Source organism: Phasianus colchicus, chromosome 21 (assembly GCF_987193195.1).
Source record: "Phasianus colchicus chromosome 21, bPhaCol1.hap1.1, whole genome shotgun sequence".
NCBI lineage: Eukaryota > Metazoa > Chordata > Aves > Galliformes > Phasianidae > Phasianus > Phasianus colchicus.
This window is the reverse complement of record NC_143456.1, coordinates 8,227,242-8,245,996: the sequence shown is the minus strand read 5'-3', so window position 1 is coordinate 8,245,996 and position 18,755 is coordinate 8,227,242. Positions and strand designations below refer to the sequence as shown.

Here is an 18,755-nt window from a genome sequence, read left to right as displayed (position 1 = left end):
TCTATAGAAGTTACTACTGCAGAAGAGAAGGAAGAATAAATATTTTCTTCAAGTGCTGCCAGCAAAACCATCACTACCAAATGCAGATTACAAAAATGCCTACTGCAATACTAGTGTTACCAGGCAATGTCACACTGGACATAGCTTTCAACCAAAGGAAATGTTTTTCTGGTCCCAACATAGCTGAGATAATGGCTATTTAAGAAAACAGTTTGAGAAACAAAAGAAACACCTATGAAGCCTTTACAGTACCTACAACACCACTGCAAAAAATAGTCCCAAGTTTACAGGCACCTTGATTGCTACCACCTCCATTACTTATTTAAACACTGGACTTCCACTATTAAGCTTCCCCAACAAACCTTTAAATGAGACAACAAATAAGATGTATGCACAGTTAAGAAGCTATTGAGAAGACAGTCTCTTGCAGTAAGGTTTAAGTGTGAAGTTTTTTTAAATCTCCTGTCAGTTGTCTGAACGTAGTGCCTTTATAAATTTTTCTTGTTGCAAAAAAAATAAAATGAAGGAGTACTTCCTACGTTGTCAATAACTTGAAGTCTTACAAGGATTAAAGACAATTCATACCCATCTTTGATAAATGGCATGGCAGGTCCTGGAGGAAGCAAATCCAGCTTTCCCACAGTCCAACTCTGGCGATATATGCACTCTTCTGGCAGTTTGATGGGAGGGAGACACTGGCTGGGAAGTGTCTTCAGTGGTGCAAACATGGAACATCCCACTAAGGCTTGGCAGTTCTCAGGTTTATAAACGTAAGAATAATCCTGGAAGTTATACACAGTAAAGCATGTGAATTTGATTATATCAGCAATTAAAATGCTCCTTAAAAAGAATGGCTGAATAAAAGTTGAGATTTACACATTTGTCATTTGCACTCAAATGACACAGCAATACAAAATAAGCCACGAACAAAAGTTACCAATATGCATTACCTAAATTTACTGATGGCTAATTTGAGATTACGCTTTCTTGAAGTTTAAAATAGTCATCTAGAAAACTGTATCTACTATTTGCATCTTACCTACCTCAGTATAATACAAGATACAAATCTGCAGGTAATTTCCCACAGTTCTTATTCAGGATTAATTAACAGGTTGAACAGCACCATAAGAAACATATCAGGGCTATCAATACTACCTACCTTTATTTCAGCAGGTTTGGGGCTGCAGAAACCCTCATCTACTTCAATCCTGAACTGAGCTCCCATACTGGAACTATTCCCTTCAAGTACTGTTCCTCCAAGTGTAGTGTCCATACTGCCATATTCCTTATTATTCATGTTCATTGGAGAAAATCCCATGATGTGTTGTTCCAAAGAAGGTGGAGTTGGATACATTTTATGGAGATCTGCAGTGCCTAATTTCAGATTAGAAGTAGGCTTTAGAATACGACAACATTTAGAGTTATCTCCTTTGTCTTAATATTTCAGGGCAAAGGAAGCATATGCTTCCAAATTCCCATAGCATATTAGCAATTAAATGTTTAAAACTAGTATTCTAATTAGAGAAGAAAATAAAGCTTACTTATGCATGACAGTGGATCTAGATTTCCTGCTTTTGCCTCTTTGCAGTTGGATTTGTCATCAGCACCATTCACTGTTCTTTTAGATCCAGGCTAGGAAAGAAGGGAAGTACTGTAATAAAATCATTTCAGACACAGATGCATTCATTTTTCCTGCTAACAGCAACTTTCACATGTAGTGGACATGCAAAGCTGGGACTATAAACAAAATAAAATAAGCCAGAAACCTCACATTAGTATTTGGGGTAGTGCTCAGAATGCTCTCCAGTAAAATCACAATGCTATTGAAATGAACACCCAGTTACAAAGTAACTCTCAGCCTGTTAAGCAGACATTAACAACTAAATAGGGCTACCTCCAATCTCTCAGATAAAACATACTACTCCCAAAGCCATGCTAGCATTACTGATGTTACCACATGAATAGGAATAGAATAGAGAAACAATTGCTAGAACAAGAGGTAGAGGGAAGAAAAGGCATTGAAATTAAAACAAAAGATATTTTACAATGTTTAGACAGTACTGTAATCTACAAAAAAATAAGAGTCTCCATGCTGAAAAGCAAATACACTTGCTTTATGCTTTATATAGTAATGACCTTTGATGGCTATTAAGATCCTTCACACAGCTCCCATTCAAGCTGATGGGTATTTTGTTTGAGTAAGGGAATATAGATTTATTAACAGAACAAAGTCCAACTCAAAAAAGACAACTGATTACTAACAGTACTGAAACAGAATTGTAAAGATAATGAATTCAGAGCCATTGGAGACTGCAAAAGAAACTGCACTTAGAAAATAACTACCGCAATGAAGCATCTTATTCAGCAGAACGTCCACATTTAAATTCCTATTTTCCTTAATGTTTGCGTTACGTTTCAGTATCACCTATATTGACAAGTTAAACAGTACCTAGGCCACAGGAAAAGAGCATCAGGATCACTGCCAGATCTGTGAAACTATAACTAGAGATATGAATGTCAGAGGCATATACTGACTGTGTAGTAACGATATAAACAAGTTTTTGATCTCATGTATCAGAAATGATTGTATGCATCAATCAGAACAGTGTGTCTGCTATAGAGAATTCACGACACTTGCTTATTCACATGTGTTGCAACCTCTTAAAAACCAACACATACACATTCCTTGCAGTTTTTTGTCTAGTAGCTGCCATTACTTTTGCACATCACTTACTGTTAGTTCATCCTCATCAGAATTGAAGAGATTGTCAAGGTCAGTGTAAGAGACCACCAAGTCCGTTTCATGGATCAGGCTGGTTGATGCAGTGCGAGCATGAGCAGCAATACGTTGGGCATCTATAAAGAACAACAGATTGCAGAAACACTGGTGATAAACAAAACTAAACCACATTTCAATTACTATTTTGACAGCCAAAAAGAAAAACATGTAAGATACTCGAGTATACTGAGCTACTGAGAACGTAAGTGAGATCCCTACGACTTCATTTCATTTGGATTTTATAGCCATCTTTTATTTGCAAGGTTCAACAAGTAAAGTGTGTTACTGAACAGATTCTGAACCAATTACAAGAAAAAAAAAAGCCTCTTTACCTTGTTTGACAGAAGGACTAAACAAAGACATAGCATCCTCTCCTTCATGGGATAGAACTGTAACACCAGACGTACCGTCCTCAGCCTATTATAGAAAAATGTAGAAAAGTTTGCTTAAAATCAGTTTGGGTGAAGGACACCTCATCTCCCTATGGGAATTCTTGCATGTACCAGAAGGATCAGGTTCTCATTAGCCTTCTAGCTCAGTAAGGTGTAGCCTGAGGGTCTGGTTAGCAGTACTTGCTCAGGGAAAAGGAAGTCTGCAATACACAGTGCTACCAACACACAGAGGGAGAGCAAAGATAAGAAATAATTTGTAACTTTTGTCTTGGGGATAAACACTTAAAATTTAAAAAGCAAGCTGAAGATTCTTACTATAACACCTCATTGAAAAAAGCACAATATATCAAACGTTATAAATTAATTATACTGGTAATTATTAATGAAACTCTCAATACCAGGAGAGCATGTGATAAAGTCCTAATAAGCGAACTCATTTCATATGCAACCTCCCAGCACAGCTGTATTTTCTCCCTTTTTGGAGGTGTAGGGATGTAGGTGGTCCTTCTGCTTTAAATACAGCCTCAGCTAGTCAGTACTGGCTAAAATACAAAAAAAAAAAAGTAATCCTCTTCCCAGGCAACTATTCAGAGTTCACCCCAGCTACCCTCAACCTTTCCAAACAAGAACAAAGCATTTGCCTTGGTTTTAGCCTCTTGCACAAGCACCTGCTATCACCCATTTCTAGATAAGCACGTCTCAGTTGGGATTCAGCTGTGTTCTCCTAGCACAAGCCATCAGCCCCAGTGCAGCAGCACCACCAGCGTGCAGTCATTGAGGGAATGCTGCTTGCTTTCACTGGCTACTTCTGCTTGAATACATGTTTTTAAATGTACTTCTTAACATATAAGAGAAGGATTAAAACTGTATTTAGTGACTAAAGCAATTTTTTTCAATCTCTGATATGCATTCTCACTCCCTTACCTTGTGTTTCTTCCCAGTTTCCCTCTCGATGTTCTGTCGGTCTTTTTTGCTGTCAGGAAATAAGAACTCCACGTCACCATCAACGAAGGCATAAGGATCAATTTCAGGTTCCTGGTCAGCTTCTGACACTACTGCTGCTAGGTACTGGTTTTTACTCTGATACTGCTGCACCAGTTCATCCGAAACCTTTAAAGGCTTCCTACATTGCACCATTAATCTGTGCAGATGAAAAAGGACAAGATATTATTTATCACTAATGTGCAAATAATTTTGCTGTCATGCAACCCTTTACAAAAGCAACTTCATCTTTCCTTCCCCCTTTCTTCCCTTCCACTCCAGCTTCAAAAAACTTTTTGGGAAGAAGACAAAATCATTAGTCATGTAATTCATCCTCCATACACACGTCAGATCCAGCACTGTGACTCATTCTGACCAGCTCTCCTCAAGCATTGTCAACCCAGATAAAGATTAGTAATTCATCCCAGGCTATAGCTGTCATTTATTATGAAGTACAGATGGATTAAACAGTCCATTGCCACTAAAGGAAACTCACCAGGTTAGAAAATTACTTATTGCCATTCCCCATCCACATCTAAACAAATGGTCAGAAAGAAGTGGCTCAAGTTTTCCATATTTTAAGAATTTAATTCCCAAGCATTTAATTATAGACAGAAAGACAGTATGTCAGCCTTTCCAATAACACCTGGCTGTGTCTAACCAACAAACAATGCACATCAGTGCTTTGTTGGAAACTAAGTCAGGCTATCCAAAAATCCCAAGAAATAACAAATGCTGCTACGTTTAGTGGTCATTTATGTCAGTTCTGTAAGTACCACATGAAGGTCACAGCACACCAATATCTAATTTACTAATAAACAGATTTCTCACTGTCAGCATTTTTCTTCTTGTCATACTTGGAGCCAAAAATGGAGTCGATAAGTACACAAATTAAGTTTTTGCAACATTTATTGGTTTCACCAATGTAATATTGCACAAGCAAAAAGAATTTGGGAAATATAAAGCCATGTTATGAATATTAGCTACAGATTATGCCTCTCTATCTTCTACTCTATATATCACAGTGCACAAGAGGTACCATGGGAGGAAGGCATTTTTTCAACAAGACAATCATTCCAGCACTGTCACACAAACACAGCTGTACAATTTCTTCTTGCTCAGAGACCCTCTTCACCCCAGACTGACACAGAACAGCCAGTAAGAAGCATTCACAGGGATTTCACACATTAAATCAAAAGGCATTTTCCAAGAATGAGATCACAGGTACTTCGAGTCCAAACACAGGTTCCAGCTCATCTATTCTTTACTCACTTAAGCCACTACTTAGAAGGAAATGCTATCCCAGAGGAAACTAATGCCCCTCACAGTTAGCAGGGCTTGGTTTTGACTGCCTAGATACTATGCAGATACTATCTGGAGATCAGAATAAGGCTTACATTTCTCCTTTAGGAGACCAGAAAGCAAGTGTTACAGAACAATTCAAAGACATAGACCTTGAAATTTTGTAAAGAAAGATGCATGGTTATTCCTGAAGAGCTTCCTCACTGCCTCGTACATCCCTGTCAACTTAAGTAGTCTGCAAAAGGACACAGATGCAGTTTTACTCTGTCAAGCCTTCCTAGAAATAAGCTTTCCAAAGAAACACCTCACAGCCAACAACATCAAATCCATCTCTGCTGGTCGTGGCAACAGCCCCAATAAAATCTTTAACACCACCATTACCCCCAGCCAACAGCGCAATGAGCGTGGCTTCATGTCAAGAACCATTGGCATTTATGTATGGAGTAGCACTCAGAGCTGAGCATTTCATCTTCTATAAATCCCACAGAAGGCAGAGATGGAAGACAGCTTTCTAGGAACAAGGAATTAAACACCAAGAAAAGTACACAGCAGAAGCGAGCAGCAGCTTCCAGTATTTTGTGATAAGCAGAGGGAAAGAAATTAATGGTAAAATATTCCAGGAGAAAATACACACACACACACTTAATAAATTGTTAAACTACAGACCATGCAAGGAAAGACCATTTCTTGAACAGAAAAAGGAAAATGCTTAAGTTAAGCATGTCTTTGACTGGCTGGAACTAATTCAGGGGTGAAAAATGCTAAAATCCTATAAATTCACATCTTGAAAAAGCTGCAAAAAAAACCAAACAACAAAACCCTAGCTAATGTAAACTCTTAACAGTTGGAAGATATGGCTTAGAACACATGTATGACAACAGACCAACAGCTACAGCAAATGTATCTCTTCTCACAGCTTTCCTATGCAGCAAATGCAACACAACTGCTCTCTGTAGCTCTCCACTGCCAGCAGCAAAACAGAAAAACCACACCAATTTTCAGCCTTGCAAGGAGCTGCTTCAGCTCTATCACAAATTAAGCACACCGCGTCCTGGGGGGGGGGGAATGGAACTCAATTTGATATCAGTGATGCTGAGATTCTCCTTTAACCTGAACAAAACCACAATTCTGGATCAAAATAATCAACGGCAATTGAGTTGGCAGAAGCAATTCTTGGTGCACTCACAACGAGTTTTTTTGGCCACAGATCAGACCTCTAAACCAAAGTTTGTCACCTCTGCACCTACAACTGCATCAGTACAGTTTACACAACTATTTACAGCCCTATCAGCACCTGTTGCTTCCCATTACCACCCTTATCCTGCAGCATTCCCACTTCAAGCTACATGTCTTCACGAGGAACTGAGGTAAGAGGGATGACAAGAAGAATTTCTTAAGCAGTTTGACAGCAAAGGAGACAACACAGAGGCAAAAGGCTTGGGGGGATTCTGGTAAGCTGTTTTTTTGTTGTTGTTGTTGTTGTTGGCTTTTGTTTGTTTTTAATTATTGTCGGTGGTTGTTATAGGGTTGTTTTGTTGGGCTTTTTTTGGTTTTTGTTTTTTTTTTTTTTTTTTGCTTTAACTGGGAAAGAAAAAACACATTGATTCATTCTGCAATAAACAAAACTCACACAGCTACACCCCTGCTTTGATGGAATCAATACAAGTTTTAACACGAAAAACACTATTGTTGCTTTTCCTCAATTGCCTCTAAGCTTCACAGTTTATCAACACTTAGACAATAAATCACCAAAAAATCAGCTTAAGCAAAAATAAAAAGAATTTGAAGATCCCAGACACATTTCCTGTAGCTTCAAGCCTGTGGTTTTAGGACGGAACTAGCATGACTCTCAATTTAAACATGCTTCATTTAATGAATGGGGGTTTTCCATATGATCTGAGGCCCAAAACAGTAAGAGCAGACAACACTGGTCACTTGTTCCATTTGAATGATAACCTCAAGGCCTTAAACCTGCTGAACAACAAACCCAAGTCACAGCAACAACACGTTTATATGTTATATACTCTTGAGAAATTTCTGGTATAAGAAAGTAGTTGTCATCCATATTAGAGTTAATGTCTTCCAGGAAAGCAGATTAGCTTCTACACTGTTCGCAGTCATTTAAATAACCAGCTTTCAAAATTAAAGAATAAAGACAAGAGCAGAACTGTTTGGGACCGTGAGTCCCAACCAGGCATAATTTGGCTACAGATTAATCTTTGAGCAGAAACATAATGTTCATTATCATCTGCTAATTCAGAGTTCTAACGAGGAAAAGCTGGAAAGTCTTACCACATATTTGACTGTGCTTCGTGCCCACATCTCACAAGTATTACATTCTTACGGACAGACAGCACTGAAAACAAGGCTCATTCAGCAATGCTGCTCAAGCTGATGAGAGCAGAATTATGCTTTAGTGTCAAGCTTGTTTACTAGGAGAAACTACTGCCTTTGGCCTTTCACTTTCCTCACTTTCTCACATTATTACTGTAACAAAGTATTACTTACTCTGTAACTGATGTTATGTTCTCCTGTCCAGCAGGTATTACTGGATCATCTCTCAACTTATCATTTGGAAGCTGAGGTGGTAAGAATTCCATATCCTTTTTCTTTGGAACTTTGTAATACTTCCATGTAGTATCAGCTTCGTCTTCCTCCAAATTCACTGCAGTACCAACATACATCGTAGGCTCTATAACTTCAGGAAATTGAGCTGGAAAAGGCTGAGACAAGCCATCGAGTCTGTCTTCCATTGCTTTTGTGGGAACCAAGGGATCTGGTGTTGGCATCTGGTAGAAATGTTGACTCTGAGGAGTAGAAGGAGCTTTAGTTACCCCTTCATCAACTACATCACACGGGTGAGGACTAAGCGGTGGTGGCTGAGGTGAATTTGCCATTTCAGCATTATGCATTTCAGCATTATGCATCTGAGGAGTCTTTGCTACATCATTAGTTCGGATATTTGAAAATCTCACTTGACTGTCTGGTGCAGTTATCACAAGCCTCTGACTTGCCGAATCTGCCTCCATGGCAACATCATCACTGATAGATACACGATGATGAAAAGGAGTCAAAGGGCGTTTTTGTGGTTTATCCCCTTTGTCTTGCTTCTCATTTGTCTTGTGCTTTGGAGCTGCTTGTTGCTGCTGGCCCACAGGTGGTGCCTGCCCCTGTTGACTTGAATTCCTTGGTTTGAGATTTTTGTGCCTGCAGAATTAACACAGGGGAAAAGACTTCACATTAATCTTTCAAATATGCCTATCATAACTTTTTCACTAGGTAAGAATTGGCTTCTAAGTCATTAAACGTGCGATTATAGAAGTCTGAAACCGATACCATTCTGAAATGAAGCTGCCTCTGACCATAACTTAATTTGAATGACTAGAGTATCACTGCAATATCTCAGAACACCAACTTAAAAAATGGGAAAAGCTGTCTTATGAGCCCAACACGCACATAATCCTCAAAGGCATTTCTAAAATATCGTCTTCCATTAACAGAAATAGATAGATATATGAACAAAATGTTGCTTTTAACTTCCACCAACACTGCTGAATCAATAGAAAAAAAACCAAGAATTAGCAAGTAACTTCCTGGATTCAAGCACCAATGCAAACCAATAGTGTTGTGCAAGCCCCTGCATTAAGGAGTTAGAAGTCAAGCTGTCAGTCCCACAAAAGCTACAAAATATTTTGCACCTTTTGTAGCTATTTACCCCTGAGAAAGGTTTCATGCCTCCACTGCATTAATACAGTTAGTTTGGTTCTTTCTTTCCCTCCTCCCCAGTATAAATGCACTTGAGATTAAACATTTCAACTTCCAGTTCAAGAGACCAACTTTCAAGATGATCCAACAGAATGAGTGATACAAAATAACAAAGCCTAGAATTAAGCATGTAGGATTATGCCACTGAACTACATGCACATCCTTAGGGTCAGGGTACTCTGCCACTCTTCTATTAGGAAAGTTACAAAATACACAGTTCACGTTGAAGCCAGAAAGCTAAAACATATTTCAATAAAGGAGAAAAATGCATTTCTTTCAACATGCTACACCCTCCAGACATTAATTTTGAATATTCTAAATAATACTCAATTTGCAAGGTAATAACTGTAACAATTTAAATCAGAACAGTTTTGAGCCTATGCAACACTTCAGTCACCTAAACATTCTACCAGAGTGAAACTTTGCTGAAATAAACTATGAGTCTGCCGAGTACCATACCTTGAACAATTGCAATTTGTCCTCTGTGTGGCTTCAACAAAATCCCAGGATGCTACCTTGTCAGCTGTCTCTTCATCACACAAGCTGTTTGATGTAGCAGAATATTTCCGCCTATGATTCAGTATGGGAGAGTTATTTGAGATCAGCACATATCATCTTCTGTCAAGCCTCAAGAACAGTTTTGTGACACAGGATTCAACAAAGAAATTATAAATAACCATTTATGAACGCATTAAACTTAAGTGATAGGCAATCCACTAGTTAGGAACAAATTAACTCCTTCAGAATGTTATAACAAGAAGAAAAACACCTTCTACTAGCAGGCACAGCATATTTACCAGAGCTTCTTTCTACAACACATACAAAATACCACATTTCCCTCTGTATCATGAAGGGAGAGTACATACTTGTTCTGTGTTCTGTTCATATTGCATTCTTGCCAAACTCTGTCCACCACCTGATTGGCCAGTTTTCTAGGTATTTTGCCACCATGATGGCTAGTACTGTCAGAGATAAATCCATCAGAAACTGAAGAAAACTTCACCCATTTCTGGGCAGATTGAGCATCAACTGAAAAGCAGTAACAAAGGAAAAAGTTTTAGGCAATGAAGTTATATGCTCACAACCACTTTCAATTCAACTAACACTGGAACATCAGGGAAAATAAGCATCTTCTTCAATTATAGGCAATCAAAACAGACAGAAAATTTAAGTATAGCAGGAAAAAAAAAAGACAAAAACCCAAACCCACAACCCCCCCACCACAAACTGCTCACACATCCCTCTTCTGAAGAGAAACAAAACAAAAAAAAAACCAACACTATTCGTAAAGCTGTCTGAAACAACTGCTAAGCCTTACCTGCTTTGACTTAAAGCAGATTTATTTCTATATTCACTGCTCACACACAGCCTACTGGGATCTCAACTACAAAGGAATGTCCAAGGACTGTGAAAAGGCTGAATGCCATCTTGCCAATTTCTGAGCTACACAATGATGCTTATAAAGCTGCTCCAAAATGCTTAGATACACACCACACACACAGAGGAGGAAAGTACTAGACTACACAGCATCAGGTACAAAAGCTTCATCTAAAGAAGAAGCCATCAAAGCGTCCACAAGAAGCTAGTTGCATTGTACCTGTTTGAACTTCTTCAGGGGATGTCGGAGGAGTCAGAGTTACTGAGGACATGGCAGGATCTCGTGTGGAAGCAGGCACTTGGTGGACACCCAAGCAAGTAGTTGAACAGTGAGACGTCCCAACAGTGCTAGGAGCAGGGATGTCTGTTTGGGGAACTAGGACGAAGCACGCTGGATACACCATTCGCACACCAGCTATGAAGGAAGAAAAAGCAGGCCTATTTTACAGTTGTTTACCAACAACTTACATTTAAGATAGCCAACAGAAGGATCACCTTACCAGCTGCTCTTAAATTTACCTACCTTGCACAAATAGTCTATCATCATTACTTTACGCTTTGCTTTATTATATGGAAGATTTAGGTGAGTGAATTTTTTAAATTCACTTTTTTTGTATAGCCAGAGACAACCCTGTCATATGCATACAACTACTTGTGTTTATCTTTTTTTATAAATAAAGAAAACTGAAGACAACATTTTTTAAGCATAATATAAAACTGACAAGATTCCTATCCCCATCAACATAACGGTTTCCAGCTACCATTGCAATACAAGCTTGTAGCAGAGAAATGATTACATTAGTTGGCAAATCAAAGGTCAATAGCCCACCGTAGACAAACAAACTACTGTGTCCCAGGAGCTTACACTTTAGGAACAGCAGCAGATAAATGCAGTGCCTGAGTACATTAAGTTCTTTAGGATTGTGGTTTTGAAGAAATCCCTGAAAGGCATGTCTGTTCTGTTTGAATTTGCACAGATTCTGAAACAGCACAACATGCTTTTGATGCATCTCAGATGCCAACAGTGATAGTCTAGTGGTTTGTTTGTTTTGGGTTTTTTTTTGTTTTGTTTATAATATAAAATCAACAGTTTCGTTTCTAAGGGCACAAACTAAAACTCCTCACCCACTAGGTCTGCAGAACCCAATTTAAGTAGCCATTCATTTTAGCCAGGCCTGAGAATAAACCAGAAGATCAAAATGGTCACAAAAAGTTGCAAAAGAATAAAAGCTTTGAATGCAAACGTGACCCCATTTCAAACCTAACCTGTTAATTTCAGTAATTAAAAGGTAATGAGAGGACATACCAACAAGGACTTCAACAGCAGCTAAAGAATCATCCTCCCAATCCATATCTTCTTGTTTTTCTTCAGACCCCTCCTTCAAGTTTGAAGTGACAGGATAGAATTGTTTCCATTCACCAATAAGCTTTTTTGTAGATGAATCAGAGAGCTTGAATGACTGCCCTGTGAGCGTGCCATTTAATCCAAAGGGACTTAGAATAACTAAAAAGATAAACAGAAATAAATTAGATTGTATCTAACCAAAATTTGCACTTGCCCATTAAAACAGCATTAGTGTTATTTCAGCCACACCAAATTAACAACTTACCACTGGCAAGTCAGAATGCAACCTGATCACATTTTACTACATGGCACAAGTTGTAGGCAATGTGTATGCACTGTTAAATGTACATGTACTGTAAGAATCAAGTTACCACAATTACAAATTAATCTGTTTAAACAAGCAGCAATCAAGTTTTGATCTTGACCAGCAAAGACTCTGCAATACATAGGGGGGATAAAGAAGACCATCTCAAATTCTGACAGAGTTAAGGTGTTTCCCCATCCTTTTGTTCTGCTGGGTACTGTTACAACAATGCCACATGTATAGAAGGAAGTAATCTGTTTCATGTTTAGTCTTGTCCATATTAGGAAAGCACAGCTGCTGTTAAATTGCATTCAAAGAAAGCAAGTTTGGACAATGAGCATTTAATAAACAAGGGCAGCACGTGGTCATGCAGGAGAAGTGATTTCTGTAGCCAACATAAGTGTGTCTAACACAGGGAATGATCAAACAGCCCACTAACCAGACTCAGGCCCCATCGCTCCTTTGTCTTCGAGAGCATAGCCTGCATCTGCTGGTGGAACCAAAGGAATTTACAGGCAAGGGAGAGCCAAATAAAAAGGGGGAAGGGGAGTGAATAGATTACTTAAAGTCAGGGCAGAAATGGACTTCTAAAATAGGAGTCGAGGAAGGTAGGTGGGGGTTATAAAGCATGTTGAAAACACTGCTGAAAAAGCTAAATATTCAAGTCACCAATAGGACAGTACTTGGAAATTAAATTTACTGTGCCATAAATCACATTATTGGGCAACATGCCAGAAGAGGAATATGGAAATCATCCACCTGCAGAAGATCTGAGATAGACCAAATGACTTCACTAGCTATGTCAGTACAGCAGACGTTTGAGTAGAACACAACATGTAACATCCTGCTCCCACTCCCATCCTCTATCAGAAATCCTCATTCTGAACAACTCAAAGGACCGATTTATTCCAACAGACATTAGTGATAAGGAAAACCTACCTTGGAAAGGGCTGTTAGACTGCTGGGCAAGGGTGAGGTGTTCTTCACTAAGCAGGTACACAGGTTGATGCTGACTGATCTCCACACTGGTGCAAACATTACTATCCCCATGTAAGAAGAAGGTGAATGAGCAGGACAAGTGCTCGCTGGGGAGAGAGAGAAAACAAATCCTAAGTGTGTGTATATATATCTTAAAACAGCAGATTGATAAGTTTTTTCACTAATTTGAAAGAATTTCATTCCAGAAGTCTTACTTAATTAGCACTAAAAAAAAAAAAAAAAAAAAAATCCATTCTATGTTAAATACACATTCCTTGAAGTACTTACAAAGTATTTCAGTTTAAAGATAAAACCAAAGATCAATCAGGAAGATTGATCAAACAGGAGATGCTAAGTTTTCAGTCTCTTTAGATTGAGACTTCATATTTTGATTTCTGGAAGAAATTTAAACTCTGCTTTTTGCAAATCAATCAAAAGTAAACTCTGACAATATTTGTATAGTGTATTTATTTAAAAGCTGCAAATGTATTTCTGAACATTCATTAATTTTAATGAGGTCATATCTAGTCCTCTTGCCACAGATTCAGTCAGCAGAATTTATATTTTAACATTTATATATATTTTAATTAAATGGCAGGCAAAGATTGGGAAGGAAAGAAAAGCAGAACCCAGTGAGCAAGCTGCAGAAATAGTGTATCTAAGTACACAGTTACATCTGAAAAAATCACTTAAATATATATATGTATTCATGACAATTTGAGTTATATAGCTATAAGTTATCTCAAGTGTGTGACACACCAATAGATGCCCATAGGAAGACAGGTGTTAAAAGTAAGAAGATGCTGTTCACATAGGACATCAGATTAGGGCCAACGTTTCAATAAAAGAAGGATGAAAGTCAAGGAGAAGCTTAAAAAATCCGTCATAAACTACTGATCAGAAAATAAATCTCTCTCTTTAAGGAGGGCAGCATCAAGCACCTGCTCAGTTTCAGGAAAAGAAAAGATACAGGTCAAGGGAAACAGACTAAATGAAGCGAGTCAAAATAGCAGATGGCAGTGCATTTTTGCAAGGTCAAACAGAAAGACACTTCATGAACTACCGTACCCTAAAAAGACTGTATGAATGCAACATCACCTTTTGCCCCAAAAATAAAATTAGATTATGTCAACTGAATAAAAAAGTCCCCAGGCCATGGAAGAACTGAAGTATCCCTATTAAAATAAAACCTGCACAGGCGTGGTTACCAGATACACGAGTGTCATTGCCAAGGCATTTCCTCCAGCAGGAGGAAGATGGTAAGAGACTAAACTGTATGGGGAAAAATATTTCTGAAACTGGCACAGCCTGTTCAGTCTATGATAGCAGAGATAAGTTGGTTTACTGATCCACACCCCAAAGAGCAGCCACCAGGATGGGCACTGCAACAAGACCACCACTGCAGTGTAAAATACACGAATTTGACTATCAACAGATTAAATTTAGGGACCTAAAACTCTTCAAGGATGAGAAAACCCACAAGCTGTTTGAGGAGGAAGAGCAAGTGAAGCACAATATTTTTTTATTACAGTAACTGAAAGCTGCAGGCCATGAAGTGAACCAACAGAAACCTCTATGGGAGTTTGCCTTGACTGCACCACGACCATTTTCAAGGTGCATCAAACCTGTGACAGTATGTTGACCTGCTCTTCAATTTTATTTCTTTTATTTTTAAAGAACAAAAAGAGCCAGGATCCAGACATACAAAAGAATTATCACTATTCATTGACAACTACTTAGCATAATTGCTTCAGTAATCCAGCTCAGGACAACCTACTCCCTGCAGATGAAAAACTGCCCAGGAATCCCAATAAAGATAGTTGACAAAATCCTGTGGTGCTGGAGCTCAGCATCATCTTGATGATTTCAAGTTCAAGCCAATCCACATGGTTATCAAACACCACCGAATTCCTATATAGAAATCTCATTAAACTTTAATCCTTATGCAAATAGTTGAAGACTGATCTCGTCCAATTGAATTCTACTTGAAAAATATTGGGTGGTTTAAACTGAGATAGTGGATAGTGTTGTCGGTCCCAAGTGACAGATACCAATTCAGAAGCTTAGCATACAGGAGGAAGAGTTAAAAATAAAAGCACATATTCTTTAAATACACTTTAAATGGGATTAAGCTATGTCTCTAGTTAGCTCTACATTATTACACAGATAAAGGGCAGACATCTGTACTATTATCTGAGAGAATTCAGATAAACCAAGACAAAGAGAAGCATCAGCATGATAACAGAAGCATGTCAATTCATTATGCTGCAAAACCATACCTAAATAGAAGCAAAAATTCAAGGTCATCATGCAAAAGCCACATAAAACAAACCAAGAATTTTTTACATAGTAAAAGAAAAAAAGGCATTCCTTCCCACATTCAGCAGGTGGGAAGTTTCCATCAAAATTTCATTAGTAAGACAGTAGCCATTGTTGTTACCAACATCATTCAAACTGCTTTGGCATGAAAACTGCAAGCAAGCTGTTTGTATGGGAGGAAAAGCAGACCTGCTATGCTACCACTGATTCTTGCAAACCTGAACATTAATCTATAACTAGAATTAGTGAATAATCTAAACATGAAATAAAAGCTATGCACATCACCTTTGATTTTTGCCTCCGTATTTGCAGTGATGTTATTTCATGCACAACAGAATAAAACTGCTATGTAGTAGAAATACAGCAAAACAGTGCTTCTTAAACATGAGCTAAGGGAAAGATTTCCACATGCTATCTCCTGAAAACACAAATCTTCTTATCTAAAGGTTAAAGTGAAGGGTAAAACTAACACTTCACGTACTCAAAGACAGCATTAATTTTTTGTCATAACTAGTCTTGCTCAGAAACCCTTTCTTCACATGTAACATCGTTGGTACTGTGATATTACAAAGCTATAGGAAATACTGGTGCTTGTAAAAAAAAGTCACAAGAAATACAATAATAAAGCCAGAAACATACTGAAGCTCTTTGTAAGGGGGTGGAGAAATGGTGGTAGGAAACAGAACCAGAGCTCTAAGTTACCAGCAGTCCCTACATACTCCATTTTACAGACTAAGCAAGATACTCCAAGCACGCTTGCTCTTTGTTAAGGTTTTTAACACATTTGCACATTCTCCAGTTCTCTGCATTTCCAGAGATTCACTGCTGCCTCAACCTCAGCTTTGGAGGACTCTCCTCAAACCCTTCCAAAAGCTATTAAAAAGATCCCACTATTTCTCTAAATTCCTCTCCTGTTCTCAGTGATTCACACTGCAGCCAAAAATCCTAATCAAACAAAAAAAGCACAGTAATTAGCAAGTCCACTTAATTGGTCAAAAAGCATTTCACTTAAGGGTAAATAGGCAAATTGCCTTTACAATTTAGTCAAGCACACAAGAACAGTGAGAAAATTGGTGGTTTCCTGCCCATCAATACAGAGTTCATCCTACGCTTCTATTTGCAGACTTGTCTGTTTCTTTAAGTAGCTCAAAAGACCACTAGATAACCTGTGCAGGGCATCTCATGATTGCAGTATAAAGAACAGCTGTACCACAGTGCTCAGAACTTGTTGTATGTGCAGAGGGCAGTTCTTGAGGTGCAGACAGACATCCCTTCCCAACACCAGAAGCTTGCCTTAAAGCTCCTGTTCACATTCCACTTGCTTTCTGTTAGTTTTACACTATGATCACGCCTTGCCACACGTGTATATGTAAGAGTAGTGCACAGAATTTTAAATAAAGTTCTGAAAACAAAACCCCAATTCTGCCCGAATATCTCATCATCTTGCCCAACCCTGAACATCAAGTTAATTTCAGGGAAGACCTAACCATAGAATGTTAATACTTATCAGCCAGTCTTCAATATTGGTAACTGGTCACTGAATTATAAAACATCATCAGAATGAGCATTCCTGATGAATGAAAAAAGTAAAATCCTTCAGAGATGGAAGATTATGTGAAAAGCAACTGAAATTCATATGGATAATTTCAATAAATTTCCACTTTCACTTTTGTAAGAGAAGTGGAAGGAAAAAGAGGGGAAAGCACACAAAAGAAGTGCATATAGATGCCTCTGCATCTCCATTAGCAAATATGAATGTATCTCCTTGAAAAAAGATAATTGGGTCTGGTTTTTTCCCCTCCATGTTAGTACTTCTGTAGTTATATATCTTCAAAATGCTTCACACACGTCAGCTGCACCAGAACTTCCCTAATCCACACTTCAGTGGATTACATCAAGTCAGCACAGTGCTGAAAGGCAAAGAGACTGCAACAGCATCAGAAGCAATGAGGAAGTCTCCAATTAAAAAAAAAAAGAAAAAGAAAACCTACAGCACATTTGATATTAAATTCAAGAAAGCATCCAAATGTTTCCACTGAAAGTGTGAATGCTTTTGTTTTTATAACTACCACCACTTTTCTTTCTAAATTACTTCGGAGCTGAACCAAGTAGCTGACCATGCCAGAGTGCTTCCAGCCTACCAAAATACCTACCATATTCTCACTATGTATTTTTCTATTCCCATTTTGTGGATGAGGAAAATGGACACTGCAAAGCTACAGCTACTCTCCCAGAACTAACGACTTACACAATTACTTTTCAGTTGGGAAGAAGAGTTCATTCAGGAGCACAAACACACCAGATAGAGTTAATATCCTATTAATATGCTTCACTGTTTCTGTTATGTTTGCTAAAAATCAGAATGTAGTGGCCAAAAACCTGAAACTTCAGGCTGTTTTGACCACAAATCATTGCACTGTGACTGGCTGACAACGGTTCACAGCAGCAACTGCCCAGGGAACTCCCAACCAATGCATTCTATCTGCCTAAATGAAAGCATCTCCCAGCAGTTATTCCTCATCACAGCCAACCATGGGTGGTATGTTATTTAAATAAACTTCAGTATCAAGAAGTTTCTATTTAAAAGATAACAGTTGCTTTCTATAGTGAATTAAATAACCAAATATTTCTGAAAGAAAATCCTTTCATATTCAGTTATTTGGTTTTTGGTTAGCCAGTTGTCTGTTTTTGTTGGGGCTTTTAGGTTAGTTTGCTGTTGTTTGTGTTTTTCCCCCTTTAACTTCATTGAAAAACAACACTGCAGCAACCAGGGTAGAACAGAAAACAAAACAACTGCCAAAGAGCAAGTCTGGAGGAATTGTGTACCTGAGCACATGCTCAACCTGCACTACCACTGTACTCTGATCTCTGCTCTACCTTCTGTCATCCATCAGGCAGCACTTCAGGCTTTTCATTGTGGAAAAGGAGCAAAGCTGTTGAGCCACCTGAGGATGTCTGGGCTCACTGAACACAACAGGAGCTACTCCCTCAACACAACCCACCTATCACCCTGCCTTTGTAAGTGCTTGCTCAAAATAGTTTTCAGGGACTATATCCATCTTCCAGGAATAACCCGTAATGCACTGATGCAGAGCAGCTTCCCATGCTGCCACATTCACACCTTCACTGCTATTTTAAGTGTGGAGTCTTCAATTTCTGCTCACCACGCCATAATGCTGAATTAGGAGACTCCAAAACCTTCATTCAGACTAG

At 38.5% G+C, this 18,755-nt stretch overlaps 1 protein-coding gene across 2 annotated transcripts in view; it reads right to left on the bottom strand.

Annotated features, from left to right (window-relative positions):
* Positions 1–18,755, bottom strand: part of MED13 (mediator complex subunit 13) — a 49,774-nt gene that overhangs the window by 13,052 nt on the left and 17,967 nt on the right. The window contains exons 4-16 of one of the 2 annotated variants that reach the window (XM_090122597.1): positions 13,185–13,330; positions 12,685–12,735; positions 11,903–12,100; positions 10,817–11,011; positions 10,086–10,248; positions 9,679–9,789; positions 7,963–8,661; positions 4,096–4,312; positions 3,112–3,196; positions 2,735–2,856; positions 1,542–1,632; positions 1,160–1,374; positions 586–782 (exon numbers count right to left, since the gene is read on the bottom strand). In XM_090122597.1, coding sequence (XP_089978723.1) covers positions 586–782; positions 1,160–1,374; positions 1,542–1,632; positions 2,735–2,856; positions 3,112–3,196; positions 4,096–4,312; positions 7,963–8,661; positions 9,679–9,789; positions 10,086–10,248; positions 10,817–11,011; positions 11,903–12,100; positions 12,685–12,735; positions 13,185–13,330 — 2,490 coding nt within the window. The remainder of the gene's footprint in view (positions 1–585; positions 783–1,159; positions 1,375–1,541; positions 1,633–2,734; positions 2,857–3,111; positions 3,197–4,095; positions 4,313–7,962; positions 8,662–9,678; positions 9,790–10,085; positions 10,249–10,816; positions 11,012–11,902; positions 12,101–12,684; positions 12,736–13,184; positions 13,331–18,755) is intronic. The other variant, XM_031591517.2, reaches the window with a different exon arrangement.